This window comes from Poecilia mexicana, unplaced genomic scaffold (genome assembly GCF_051168715.1).
Source record: "Poecilia mexicana isolate PSO_F unplaced genomic scaffold, ASM5116871v1 scaffold_10, whole genome shotgun sequence".
Taxonomy (NCBI): Eukaryota; Metazoa; Chordata; class Actinopteri; order Cyprinodontiformes; family Poeciliidae; genus Poecilia; species Poecilia mexicana.
This window is the reverse complement of record NW_028263379.1, coordinates 29,094,376-29,109,478: the sequence shown is the minus strand read 5'-3', so window position 1 is coordinate 29,109,478 and position 15,103 is coordinate 29,094,376. Positions and strand designations below refer to the sequence as shown.

Below are 15,103 nucleotides of genomic sequence, written 5' to 3'. Positions count from 1 at the left end.
TTATTGTTGTGTAAGTAGGGTCATCTTGTGGTGAACCGATTGCCTCGCTGCTTCTTGACACGGTCTGAGAAAGTCACATCAGGCCTGCAGTGTGATTCATTGGCAGGACTGTCGTAAAAAAAAAAAAAGACCTCCAGTTGGAGAATATGAAAACATTCAGGCTGCATGGTATGTTATGGAGAATCCCGTCAGTGGTACAGCAAGGTTTTCTAAAATCCATGGGATGTGAGCTGACTGTGGCAGAGGATCACAGCATATAGCAGCTCAAGACATGTACAAATGTTACCGGAAATGCACAAAATGAGCATATTTGCTTGCTTGGCCACGTATTGTTAGGCCTTCAGGAAATTCATCGTGTTTTCTTGTGTTTTTCTCTCAGATTTGTTTTGTGACTTCTGTCACTTCCTGGAGCATTTTGACTAGGCGGCTCTGATTTGTTCTTTTTCATCCAAGGAGCTCGTTGATTGGATGAAAACGATCCGCACTTCACGTGTGAAGACGCAAAGTTAGCGATCGAGTGTGAGATTATTGTTTGCTTACAAAGATATGTGTGCTCACGCCAGTTTCGCTGCTCACTCAGATTGGTGGCACAACAGCGCCACAGAAATGCAGTTTTTGAGTGAAACTACATAAGTTTTTTCACTCGTGTCCAGTTCTCTCGTGATCCATTGATAATCCAACACATTGATTTGATTTGCGATGATCTAAGTCATTTTCCTCATTGCAGCAGTTTATTTTTAAAACCACTCCTGCAAAACTTGAGTCAAAACTTCAAATGTCCCAGATTGTTTTTCTACAGCATGCATGAGCTAAAAACAAACAAACAAAAAAAATCAAAACATGAAGTTTACTGTTTATTATAATACATTTTTCATGCTTTGGTGCTCAGCTCCAGCCTTATTAACCTCAGTGAGCAATTAAATATTCATTAACATCAGATCAATCTGTTACTGTGCCCAGGAAAAAAAAATCGCTTTGAAGAAGGAAAACCTTTAGAAGTAAAGCATCAATCCATCAGTTTTTCCAGCTTGATCGGTCAGAGGGTTTTGGTCGATGTTGGTCCGGAGGTGTGGCGAGCGTCGGATATGTCAGGGCGAACACATGAAGGGGAGGAAACCGAGCGTCGACTGTTAACGCAACATCCATGTTTGAGGGACGTGATTCAGAAAGAATTAGCATGCTAAACTCTGGCCTGGGTTTTTCTTCTCAATCTGGAGATTTTTTTAATTCAACATTTTGGCAAAATGGGATTGAAAACGGCTACAGCCATCACACATCGAAGTAGTTTGATGATGATGGTGATGAATAGGCCCTCTTCTCTTGTTTTAGTTTAAAGTTTCTTATTTCCTTTCCTTCCCCAAGCTGCTCTCCAGTACCTGCCCTACTTTCACACTCCTCTCACAGTTTAAGAGTTTCACTCTCTACATCTTTCCCTCTGCCTCCGATGCTTCGACATGCACCCAAATTTACTGCAACTCAGATATGTGTCTTTTTCCTTTTTTTTAATGGCGTATACCATCAGTTGTACAAGAAGCCAGGTTGGCTACTTTTTTACTGGCTGCCTTATTTTTCAATAAGAAGACACACATATTCTAACATGCATGAGTAATTCTTTTTTTCTTTTTCTTTCTGGCTTGTGTTATCTGACAGCCTGCAGTGCCCAAAACCTTTTGAAATATTAATCAGTCCATGGTTTCTTATGCAAAACTGGTTTCAGCGATGGAGAGCCGCCGTTCTGGGGCGAAGGAAAACAGAAGCCCCCGGCGCTCGGCTGCCTGAGGGTCCTGGGACGTCTCAGGGTGCTCTTGTGTGTCGCGTTCAACCTCCAGGCACGTAAAAGTGTCACGGTTTGGGATACGGGGGGGTGAGGCAGTACAACTGCAATCTCACACGGCCTCCCGAGGTACCGTTGGATACTTTAGGGGTACCCAAATATGCGCTGGAGCGAGTCTGTATGCGTCCCAGAAGGTTCAACGTTCCCCGAAATAGGTTTAGGAGAAAAGTGTTTTCTGATGGCCTAAATGTGAGAACAGCGTATGAGGCAAAAAAAAAAAAAAAAAAAAAAAACAGAGCAGGAGTGAACGTGCTGTTTGTGGGCTGTGGCGTGTTTCTGTCTTGGTTTGAGTTAATTCAGCAAAGGAAATGAAGCCACTGAGTTAAACCTTCTGATTTCAAGAGTCAAGAGAGTTAAGCAGCAATATGCAAGATTTATGCCGTAAGAGAAAAAGGGGTGAAATGGAGGTAAAGAAGGAGCAAAGGGGCAACTGCAAATCAGAGACAAAGTGACAGAGTTGAAATGTGTGTGTGGCCTTGTACTTGGTATATTGTGAAGATCACTTTCCTAACACATAACACATGAACCTAACACATTGTTGGGTTCATGGCTTCCATAGGGAGCAAACCCAACAACACCAAAAGAAGTGGTGTTATTGGGTAGGGATCTGGGTTTAGCATTAAGGTATGAATTGAATTTGGGTTAGGTTTAGGTAAGCCTGGCCATTGCCTTACTACACAATGTCGCTTAAGTTTCATTTCCCATTAGTGCTCAGTGTGGGTTTTCTCCCATTGACTTGGATTCCCTCCGGTTGGATCTCTACCAGGCCAAACAGCAAACAGAAGGAGAGGTTGTGAACGATGATTTTGATTTTCTGGGAAGTTTTAGCAATGGCAGTGAAGGAAGTGAACGAAGCCATTCAGTCCGTGTTGGTCACACCTCCAAATATTGAATTAATTTAAACAGCAGCCTCGTTCAGCAAGGCACTTCTCTCTTTGCAGTGGAAAATGGTTGTTTTCAGCACAGGCGTCGTAACGTCGAACTGGCGCATCACATACTTCACAGACAAATTTCAACAGAGTCCACGCCTCCAGGAAGCAATCGTTTCTCAATAGCCAAGAGCCCAGAGCCTCTGGACGAAGCGAAGCATAGAACAAGATGCTGGTTTGTACCAGGCTATGTACTAATGGTTAGGTTTAGGGTTTAGGTCATGGTGAGGCCAAAGAAATTAATGAACAATTAATGGAAGTCAATGTAAAGTCCTTGTGAAGATAGAAAGACATACTATGTGTGTGAGAGAGAGAGCCAGGCCTAGTTTTAGTGTGTGATCTAGGCCATTATCTGTGTTACCACTGATGGGGCTCCAACAGGCTCTGTGGATCCTACATAACAATACCTTTTATGAGCTTGTACTTGCATGTGTGTGTGTGTGTGTTAGGTGCAACATGCTTTAACTCCCCCACCCCCCGTATTAATACCATTGTGTCATGCATAATGCACGCATGTGCCCCGGCGCCCTACCCCTTCTGTTTCTCTCTAAATTTTATAGGTGTCTTTTTTTTTCCTTGCTCCAAACCTGGTCTGTAATTATGCGTAAGAGTGTTTAGTGGAGTGTTTCTTTCCATGTGTGTGCTTCCTCACGTGCAGCTGCGCACTCTTGCTGTATCACACTTGTCGTGGGTCCAGCCCCCTCAACCCCCGCCTCTCCAGCAGGGCCCTGGGGGCCTTCATTATGTAAGAAAGACGTTACTGTAGAACAGAGGCGGGTAGATGACTCCGGCAGGCCCCTGCTTCAGTGCAGCGAGCGCAGACCTCCAGATCGCTCGCTCACACACTGGCACGCATAAAAAGACATGTGAACGAGATCATGCTGAAAAATTCAGACCTTTTCCAAGAGAAACCCCATAAAAAAAATTTAAAAAAAGATGCATAAAATCCTCAGACATCCTCCATCCTTCACGTCCACACACCTACTCTAACAGTCCTTGCGGCCATCTTGAATAACGCTCTCTTGTGTCTTCCTTCTTGTTCCGTGTGTGAATCCAGCGGTCCCCTTCCCCCTGGCCCACCGGCTGACCATGAAGGAGGTGTTTGACTCGGAGGGCCGTCCGCGGGTGGACCTGCTCAAAGCTCACCTCACAAAGGAGGGCCGGCTGGAGGAGGCCGTGGCCCTGCGCATCATCGATGAGGGCGCCGCCATCCTGCGCCAGGAGCGCACCATGTTGGATATTGAGGCGCCAGTCACAGGTAAGGAGCTCCAGTCAGGACTGGGGAAGAGTAAAACAGATCTGTGCAGCAGCAATGAGACGGTTGGTGTCAACGAGAGAGCAGTTTATGAACTTTATCTGATGTTAGCAGTTAGCTAAAAGATGTAGCTGGCTTCATAAAAGGGACCGACTGATGTAGTATAATATAAAAATGGACTTCTTTAAGCTTTACGTCATGCTATAATGTTATTCCCTTGTCAAAAACAGACCTGGAGTGTCGCTTTGATTCTTTCATGCATGTTTAAGAAATCCTTTAATCTCCATGGCAACCATTTAGCTGTACAAAACGCCTGGGTGGACCTAGCTCTGCCTTCGAGGACTGCACTCCTCCTGGGAGCTGCAGTTTCCAAGCCTCCACCTGACAGGGCAGCCATCCCTCACTGAGCTCCTTCAGACTAGCCAGCAGCAATTAGCACATGAGCTGAGCTCATTATAGGAACTATTTCTCAGTGAAACGTTTGTAAAAATGTTAATGTGTTTAATAGAGGAGCCATGTCATGTCATTACTTTGCAGTATTAGCATTGGTGATGCTACATGTTTCCAGTCAAAGAAATGCAATCCTAACGCGCACTGACAGTGGAAACAGCTGAACATTCATGAGGGGTAAATATTCAATGTGTCAAGATGGCATTAGCTTGAATATGTATGAGTGGAAGATAGTTATTTCCTGCTTTTATTTAGCACCCAAGTAAGATTTGGATTGACTAACTCTGGGTTTTAAACTGTAAACATTTGACACTGAATCAGCTCCAATGCCACAAAACCAGTGTACTTGTGTAGGGGCTCGATTAGTGATTTAATTGTGATTGGTGGAAGAATTTGTTATATGCTAATGACAGGGTTGTTTCCTCTTGTGTTCGCCGTTGAGCCCCAAATTATTCACAATCTGTTCTCTGTGACGTTTGTCTGTCATTTAGACACTTTATGGCCTTTATTAAATGGCGTGCTGTTCAGTCCCACTTTGCTGAGTGAAGCAGTAGATTTGGTCATCTGTGCATGTTTTCCGGCCTTGCTAATGTTTTGAGTGGAGGATAATGTCGTGGGAAGGACGACAGAGTGAAAGCAAAATAAAAAAAAATAAAAAAACGTCTTTCAGAAACAAACCAGCCAGTCAAACTGAGACACTCACAACCTATTGACTCTGTTTGGTTAATGCACCTTTGCGCCTGCTTCTGCTTTTGTGTGTGTGTGTGTGTGTGTGTGTGTGTGTTTGCGTGTGTGCGTGTGTGTGTGTGTGTGTGTGTGTGTGTGTGTGTGTGTGTGTGTGTGTGTGTGTGTGTGTGTATGCAAATGTGAGCAGTGAGATAATTTTGTGTGGGCCGCCGCTGCCCACGCAGTGTGGGAACATCGCTCAGCTTTCACAGGTACAGATCCCCGGGGACGAGGACAGACAGACGGGCAGATGGAGAGACAGCCGATCATAAGCAGCTTAGTGCAGAGGTCCGCCAACCTTTTCGCTCCCGACGAGCGGCATATTGATTCCTACCGTCAGGTTCCTCCTCTTCCGCGCAGGCTCTGATGCAGAAAGAAACTTTTCCTGCCTGAGCCAGGAAAACGCAGATAAACTTTAGGTGCAGAGATTGAATCCGGTTAAGATATTCAGGATGGTTGGGATTGTCAAGTAGGCTGAGGGCTGAAACTTGAACTGACAGGCTTTGGAAAAGCTTGTGAGAGGAGACTGGGGTAGAGTCTGAGGAGACCACACACAGGTCACTGCCGATTGCCAGGTCAAATGAAAGTAAAGCCTTTTGGAGCAGGAGCAGACATTAAAGTGGGAGACAGACAGACAAACAGAGGGGAGGAAGGAAGGAAGCGGGCATCATAAAACACTGAGGAGGGGAACTGTGACATCAACGAAAAGTGAAGGAGGAGACCAGACAGATGGCGATGGTGAGATTTGAGCCGACAGATTCTGGAGACAGACAGTCCTGAGGTCTTAAACATGCAAATCGATCTGCGTGCGCATTCCTCTGTCTGGAAAACATCTGAGAAGTATTTATGTGAGCTCCGACCTTATTTTTTTTCTCTATAAACTATATTTATAGAGAAAAAACTTGAAATTGTTTTGCAAGTTCTATGGTTTCTAGTATTTATTTAGAAGTCTGCAACCTTCCACAACAGCTCTGTAAAAATTCTGAATACAAACTTATGTGTTTCAATATAGATTGAATCACAAAACTTCGTTACAGTGGTATTTAATAAAACAATTACATTGCATTTCCACAACAGAATGAAAATAAAAGTGCCAGTAATGTATTTTTTACTCTATTTCTTCTTGTCATTCGATTGAAAACTAAATACTTTTTTTGCAACTTCATTTTCCACAAATGTCAACATCCCATAGACAAAATGTATGCATTCTCTTTTATATTGTTTTTGTATTTTAAAGCCCGAAAAAGAAATAAAGTGGCGGCTCTTTAAAAGCGACAATGGATTTTCTATAGCTGATGTTTGTCAAAATGACAAGTCACGTAAACATTTGCAGCTCTAAAGAAGTGCAGCTTTATGCGTACTTATGTGCATGAATGTATGAATATAGAATGAAAACACATCATATCACATGTAAAATGTATAGAACAAAATCCCAAATTAAGCCATAAGTGACTTAATTTGATTAGTTCTGGTTCCTTAATACTCCTTAAACCCATTTAGTCACTTTATATCAAATTTCAGTGCATCTTACTGGGATTTTATGTAACAGACTAACTCTTAAGTGGTTAATATTTGTACGGTGTAGGAAAAAAATTACCTGAAAAGTGTGGTGTGTACTTCTGTTCAGCCCCTTTTACTTTGGCACTGCTAAATACACAGATTTAGAGCAACCAACTAAATTAAGAGGTCACAAAAGAAGTAAATTTATGTTTCTTAAAGAAGATACATAAACTAAACTGCATCATGAAGACAGAGGGACACAGCAGACAGGTCAAGGAAAAAGTCTAGATGTAAGTCAAGTTCAGAATCTGTGGCAATAGTTCAAAGTCAAAGCTTGCTCTCTTTTTGAGCTCATTTGCGCTGAAGGATGGCCCAAAATGTTAGTAGTTACATGTGCAAAGCTGAATATAATTGCAGCAAAATACATACCTTCAAATTAGGACGCACTTTTCAGAATTGTACTTGTGAATAAATGAAAGTCATGTGGCCTTTTCTTCTTAGTTCACAATTATCTGCTACTCTGTGTTGGTCTGTGGCATAAAACCCCACTGAAACACAATGAAGTATGCCGCAACACCACAAAATCTGGTTCAAGTAGGTACATACTTAGTGCAGGTACTTGTCCACTGACTCATTTTTTTTTTTTTTTTGTGAAATAGAAGCTTAATACAGACCAGTATTTCAACAACAAATGGGAAACATGATCCACTGTTTATTTGCAATTCAGTTTAAAGGGTTTTTAAAATCCATAAATGAAGAAATAAAGCACACCCTCATGCTTGATTTCTCCTGTTTGTGAGTCCGATGAGTGACGTTTTCAGACCGGGAGTCGGGACAGATATGGCTTTACTGCTGCGGATGCAAGCCGGCCCATATGGAGCCGGTGAAGCAAAAACACTCCCACATCTGTTAGCTGGAATGTTCACATGTGCCCACTGCTGTTTCCTCAGTGTGTGGAGATATCCACGGCCAGTTCTTCGACCTGATGAAGCTATTCGAAGTGGGAGGCTCTCCTGCCAACACACGCTACCTCTTCCTTGGGGACTATGTGGACAGGGGCTACTTCAGTATTGAGGTGAGGAACGGTACAGCCAAGAAAATACCCAGTTGAATCTCGTCTTTTCCAGCTGTGCGTTCAGTCAGAAAAGTTCTTTGCTCGCTGTGCTGCAAACGCAGTGACCGTGCAGGAGAAACAGTGCTAGTGGTGTGCAGTCCCTGAGGTTTACTGTGTGGTATCCTGGGGGAACCTTAGCCCCCCTCACTGGCACAGTTTCAATACTGTACTGTGTTACGTAACATAATACATGATATAAGTCCTGACAGCACCAGCCCTGTTTAGCCCACCTTAATCAAACTCTGGTCTATTTGTATTTGCCATGGTCACACTCGCTTTTATGGCGTTTTCACATCTGATAGTCTCGTAGACTCGGTTAGACTGGGGATCGAATTTGCAACATTTGTTCCATTTTCAGCAGGTGCGGTTCACTTTCACACTGCACCACGGCAAACGAATGAAACCCTTCGAAAAAACCCGTCCCCGCACCCCCACCAAGAACCACTGACGGAAATGATACACAAACCTCTGAAGAAGACAATGAGCACAACTTCCTTCTTCACAAAATAGAAACAAAAATAGAGCTGGATTTCTCTTTTGTCTAGGTGTGAAAGCACACCCTGTGGTGTGGACCAAAAGAGCAAACTCCGGTCCACCTAAAAACCCCGGTCTTGGTTCGGTCGGAGTGAACTCTGGTGCGCTTCAAATGCATATGTGGACTAAAGCAGATCATGGACCTCTCCAAAAGCAGGAAGCGAAATATAGTGCAGGGCATTCTTGGTAAAAACAACCAAAACAAATGTGAGAGCCTTGCACTAGTGGGAGAAATGGCTAGAGGTCTTTTACCAAAGACAAAAGAGAAATCCCACTCTACTTTTGTTTAGATTTCACGAAGAAAGTTGCGCTCATTGTCTTCTTCAGAGGTTTTTGTGTCGTTTCCTTCCTTTCCTTGGTGCAGCGCCCCCACAGGTGAGGGGTGGGGGACAGGTTTTTCAAAGGGTTTTATTCGTTTGACGTGGAGCAGTGTGAAAGAGAACCACACCTGCTGAAAATGTTGCAAATTTGGTCCCCAGTCTAACCGAGTCTACAGGCCCATCAGATGTGAACATGCAATAAATGCCATAAACCATGGCAGACGCACAACCTTTCAGCTTCAACTGCAGGCTGGTTTTAGGACATCCAGTTCATCAAAAACTGTGTATTTTTCCACCATTTTGGCAGAAATTAGCACCAGATCTCCAATGTGACTCAAACCCACAATCTGCAAGCCTGTTGAGCAACAATGGAGTATGACATGGAGAGTATTTCGAGCCGAGGGAGCGATATTTAGGCCACCTTGTTAACACTTTCCAAGGGCACCGACGCGAGGGACTTAATGTAGAGCAGGGACGACACTGTGTGAAGGTGAGAGAAGATCCTCTGAGTCATTTGTGGGGCCGGCTAAGCAAAAGGACCAAAGGAAAGAAAAGAAAGAAAAGGGTCGGTGAAGATGTCACACGGCCGTTTTCAAATAAATTTTCTCCCGTTAACCTAATGAGCGCGGTCTGATTTGGGTCAATTCTTGTCAAAGAGGGCTGTTTGCGAAGGATCGGCTCGCCTCCAGCTCAGTTAATTACGGCAGTATGGCTTGCTCATTCAGGGGAGGAAATCCTTACAACAGCTCAGTCGTGATTCTGGGGTGAGCTCTGAGTTTCTAGTCCGGGTTTAATGATGGGAAGAGAAAGGCTCAGACTCTGCCTCATGCAATTAGCCTTTGTAGCAAGACTTGTTTTTACTGAACATTTCCTTAAAGATAAGGAGCAAGAAATTGCTTAGCTTAGCATGAATAGACACGAGAGGCCGATACGCCTGTTAGCGTGATTATCTACAAGAAAACACTAACATTTTAACAATTACTTCATATGTTTTGGACATGCAGTGATGATCAGAGACTTGCATTAATGAAATGGATGGAAACATCCCCACTCCACAGTCTGACTCACCCATCACTGTTGCATCTTTTGTTAAAGGTAAAGGTGGCTGTGGCTGCAGAGACGTCGTACTTCTAATGTCTGTCTTTTCTCTCCTGAACCTTTCAGTGTGTGCTCTACCTGTGGTCACTGAAAATCCTCTACCCAAAGACGCTCTTTCTTCTACGAGGAAACCATGAATGTAGACATCTGACAGAATATTTTACCTTCAAACAAGAATGTGAGTTTTGTCACTCTTTGCCCTCCTGATATGACATGCTCTTTCCGTCTGTGTGACATCGTCCCTCTGGCATGCAAGGCTTAAGTTATTTTAGATGTTTGCTTCTTTTTTTCTGTCTTTTTCCAACAAGAATGCTGGGAACTATGTTTTATTAATGCATATGTACAATACATATGCCTAAGAGAAAAGAAGTCAGCATGTTCTTCACTAGTGAGGACGACGCCACAGCAGTCACAGTTTCAGAGAACTGTTGGTGTTTTAAGAGAATATGACAAATGAATTTTAGATGAAGTGAGGGCAAAAGAGGACCAATCAAATACTATCGAGGGAGAAGTAGCTATGGATGACAGATAAAGGGAGTAGGGATGAGGAATAAAAGAAGCAGGGATGAAGAATGTGGCAGAAATTATGGATGAAAGAAGAAATTTGAGGGAGAAAGGATAAGGGATGAAAAATTATGGATCCACAAATGAGGGATGAAGGTGACAGGAATATGAGGTAGTGGTAAGGATGAGGAAGGTAGAGATGTGGAACAAAGAAAGTAGGAATGAGGGATGAAGTAGTTAGAGATAAGGGTAGAAGATAGTGTTGGTAGAGTTGGGGTTGAAGAAGGTACAGATGAGGTTTGGAGGAGGTAGGGCTGAAGCCACAGGCCATGAAAGGGACACAGCAAACATTTGAAGGAAGGACATCACTTTTTTTTGCACCTACATGACAAAATCAAATTGTGGGGAAGCTGGTCAGGGTGGACGGAACTAAATACAGGACAGCAATGGAAGAAAAACTGTTAGAGGCAGATGTTCACATTTTAGCAGGACATCAATCCTAAACTCATATCCTCAGGTCCACTGGAATGGTTAAGGACAAAGCAGCATCTCATGTTAGAATGGCCCAGTCAAAGTCCAGACTTACATCCAATTAAATACTTGTGGAAAGGCTTAAACACTCATGCTCAAAACATTTCGCACTGGATTAGCTGATAATTTATTTGATCAGCTAATCCACACATGATCATCCGGATATTTTCTACTTCCAGTTGAATCTCCTCTCCTCCTCATCTCAACCTTTCCTCTCTTTCTGCTCCTGCTGTTGGGGATTTGTGTCCCTCCTTCCCCACACTACCCCGTCTCTCTCCATCCATCCCTCCTCATTCTTTTCCTCTCTCCGCGTATGTGTCGGCCTCTGCCGCCGCCGCCATGTTTCGGCATCCTGTCCGAGTGTGGGTGATTAGCGGCGAATTAATTTTGCCCTTAATGATTGGCTCAGGGACTTGCTCCTCTGTGTCTGATTGGCCAAGGGACGAGGAAGCTAATTTCCCCTGGTGCTCGTGGCGAATAGTGGTTGCCCTCAATTACCATCTGCTATGTGTGTGAGCGCGCGTGTTTGTGTGTGTGCGCAAGCGCAAGAGCTATGGCTGCGCGCGCGCGTATGTCTTCATAAATGTTTGAGTGCGTGGAAGGAGCTGACAACTGGTGGACTGGCAATAACGAGCTCTTGCTCTACACCAGGCAGATGGAGAGGATGACAAACACGCTCCTCGCTGAAGAACACCGGCTATTGGTACCCTGAAATATTAACGTTTTCTTTCCCTTTTTCGTCACCGTTCCTGCTTCCATCTCTCCTCTGTTTGAAATTAGTTTCCTCCCTTTGTCGCTTCCCTTCTTTAAAAATCCGCCGTCTTTATCTTTACTTATCTGCGTTCTCTGATCTATTTTCGGCTGTGTTTTAATCCCTTTTTGTGTCAATTAGTTTGTTACAGCCTCTTGTAAAATATTCTTAGAAAGACACTGTGTGGAGAAGTGTGGTTTTTTCCCCCTCCTGCTTCAAGCTTTTATTTGTGCCAGAAATGTTTTTTTCTGTAGCGAGTTTGAATATATACAAAGCGTTGTAAAAGTATTCATAGTCCAAAAATGTTAACATTACAACCCCAGTCTTCAATGTGTTTTCACTTGGGATTTTATTTGAGGAAAAAGCACAAAGTACAGTGTGAATTTTTAGTGGAAGGACAAAATTAAAGGGTTTGTAAAAACAAAATCTAAAAAAAAAATGTGGCATGTATTTATATTCTCAGTTAAATGTTGCTCTGGACTTTGACTGGGCCATTGAAAGAAGTGAAAATCTTCCATTTTGTTCTGATTTTGCGTCTTAAATTAGACTATTTACTAAACAGATGACTATTGTAGGAAAATGGATGAACTGCATATTTTCAAATAATTGTTGTTACCCCTCTATTACATCCATCATACTTCACAGCAACACACTACTTAAGAGTATTTGTGTATTTGAAAAGGTTTAAGAAGTGCAAATAATTGTGTGACACATTATGATATTAGCTAACTGTTATGCCAGCTATATGAATACAAATACACTGAGAACAGCCGCACAGACTTCTGCCAGAAATTACCATTTAGTCAGAGAGTAAAAGCGGTGTAGATTTGTTAGTGTGTTGGCTGTTGGAAGCGTTGTCTATCAACGTGCGAACAAGTGTGTGTTTGTCCCGAATGCTGAAACGTCCCTCTACTCCTCTGACCTCCAGGTAAGATCAAGTACTCAGAACAGGTGTACGATTCCTGCATGGAGGCGTTCGACTGCCTTCCCCTGGCGGCGCTGATGAACCAGCAGTTTCTCTGTGTCCATGGGGGGCTTTCGCCCGAAATCCACACACTGGACGACATTAAGAAGGTACAACAGAAACCAAACACACACACACGCACGCACGCACGCACGCACGCACGCACGCACACACACACACACACACACACACACACACACACACACAGTATGTAGTATGTAGAATTAACATCCTGAACCAGATCTCTCAGAATGTTGTAATTGCGAGCTAAATTTGTTCAATAGTTTGATCATGTTTAGTTAAATACGATGCACCAGAAATCGCTTTATGTGTTCCACTGCAGTAACACATAAAGCGATGTGTTACTGCAGCACTTATTAAAGCATAGAGGACATATCCTGGAAAATACGTAGACAGTTCTCCCTCTTTATGTCACTTCTTTATCCAAATATGAAGACCTGAAGAGATTCAGCTTTGAAATAATTCTGCATGTGACTTAATGGAGAGTTGAACACATGCTTAACTTTTGTTTTGCTGGAAGACCACCTGGTGCAATATTAAATATTTTTAAAAAGCCATAACTAATATTTAAAACATGTATTGTAAAACATGGCTGTATGTCAATCCATACAGCCATGTTTTAGGATTTTATTTTTACTTTCGTAAGTACATAAATAACAAAAATGTGTTTTTATTCTTTTCTTTACACTTCATATTAACAGATCAGATCAATCGGATAGCTACAAAGTCAAGCTCAGAATTATTCATACCCTTGCCATATTTACATTTAGCTGGCCAGCAGTAAAAAGGAGGATTTGATTCCTGCAATCAACATTCTCATTTTCCTGCCTTCGTTTTTTTTTTAAGATCATGGAAAAGATTCTAATTTTTAACATGTCATTTTTAAAAATAAAATTAAAACAATCCTCCTTTTTCACTATTTTCTGAGAGTCCTTTATAATTTCTCCCGTGGTCGAATGAAAATATTTTTTTAATCTAAATCTGACAGTGGTATTAATAATTTCCATCTTAACAGTACTTTCAGTGTTTACCTGTTATTTAGAAAAGGTTTCCCTTTTCTCTTTACTCTGGAAAAAAAATGTTTCTTTGAACCAACTTTAAAAAAAATAAAATAAAATTAGCTGTAACAAATTAGAGTACATTTTTAAAAGTTGGTTCTAAGAAACATTGTTTATAGTGTTGTTGGTGTTAATTTTTAATTATTGGATGTTTCAGGGTAAAGATTGGTTTGATTAACGATAAGCATAATTCTTGATTGTTAAATCATTTTATTAATGCCAAATCTTACACAGATTAAGAAACATATAAATTCCTGGTTTCTTTAAAATGAGTAAAAATTCATCCTTCAGCTAAATTTTCAAACAGGTTATGAAACTGGCTGACCTACGTGTGTTGTTAATATGAGTTCATGTGGATGACCGGCGCTGCAGCTGGCTGACAGTGTGCAGTCAGAAGCCCGGCTATGAGGAGTCAACATGCCAACAGCTCTCAGGTTTCCTGCCCTTCATGGCTCGGCGCTCTCTGATCGCTCTCGGTGCAAAGCCCACACGGACACTACTATCAGGGTTAATGGAACATGATGAGCTCAATGAAAGCACACCTGCAGGCAGCCACAAACCTGCAGCAACTTTTTTTTATGAATGCCTTAAAAAAAACAATAAACAGAATCTTTGGATAACACTGGAGCGAGGAGAGAAACCGTAGCAGGAACATGTACAGTTCCCAGAAACCACGGCATACAAAGAAACACACACTTTCTCCTCTAATGGCAGTGTTTCCATGGTGAATCTGCTGGTGTGACATCTTCTCCCTCCTGTGCGGTGAGGGTTGCCATGGAGATGCTCCGCTCTTGACAGTGTGTGTTTGTGTGTTTATTTTATTTTATTTTTTTTCCCCGTGTTTTCTGCCGTCGTTCCGCTCTGATTTATACTCTATGTGCTCGGTTGCGGTTATGTGACTGTGGCGCACAAACAGCATTTTTCAGCTCATGTTTCTGAGGTTTTTATTTTAACATTCATGGTGAGAATTTGTGTCTCTGTACGCTTACGTGTGTGTGTCCGTGTCCCAGTTGGACCGATTCAAGGAGCCCCCAGCGTTTGGGCCCATGTGCGACCTGCTGTGGTCGGACCCCCTGGAAGACTTTGGCAACGAGAAGACCCAGGAGTATTTTGGCCACAACACGGTCAGAGGATGCTCCTACTTCTACAGGTACAAAAACACACAGCCAGGTCTCACATCAACACAAGCAACATTCAAAAATAAAGGCTTCGGAAAATGTCTTTTGTCAAAACATGACCTTCTTTTAATAGTGAACAAAGAAAAGTGCGCTTTTCTTCTATATGTCTAGCATGGAGTAGTGAGCCCCCTCCCCTACACGTTGCTGTATGCTGTCAGTCAGCTGTGAATGCCATGTGTCAGTTACCATTGGTGGGACCTCATAAGGTTTTTCTAAGAAATATTTGAAATTTTAAAAAGGTAATTATGTGTTAGCTTGTCTGTCGGTGTTACGACCAGTCTAGGGGGGGCCAGGTCGCAACATGAAGGATCCATCCTCCTCTGATCTCAGCAACCG

The 15,103-nt window shown here is 42.7% G+C and overlaps 1 protein-coding gene across 1 annotated transcript in view; it reads left to right on the top strand.

The window, feature by feature from the left end:
• ppp3cb (protein phosphatase 3, catalytic subunit, beta isozyme) overlaps positions 1-15,103 on the top strand; it is a 46,856-nt gene that overhangs the window by 14,129 nt on the left and 17,624 nt on the right. Inside the window, exons 3-7 of the mRNA XM_088009203.1 lie at positions 3,776-4,021; positions 7,645-7,769; positions 9,827-9,938; positions 12,475-12,620; positions 14,600-14,739. Of these exons, the coding sequence (XP_087865329.1) occupies positions 3,776-4,021; positions 7,645-7,769; positions 9,827-9,938; positions 12,475-12,620; positions 14,600-14,739 (769 nt within the window). The remainder of the gene's footprint in view (positions 1-3,775; positions 4,022-7,644; positions 7,770-9,826; positions 9,939-12,474; positions 12,621-14,599; positions 14,740-15,103) is intronic.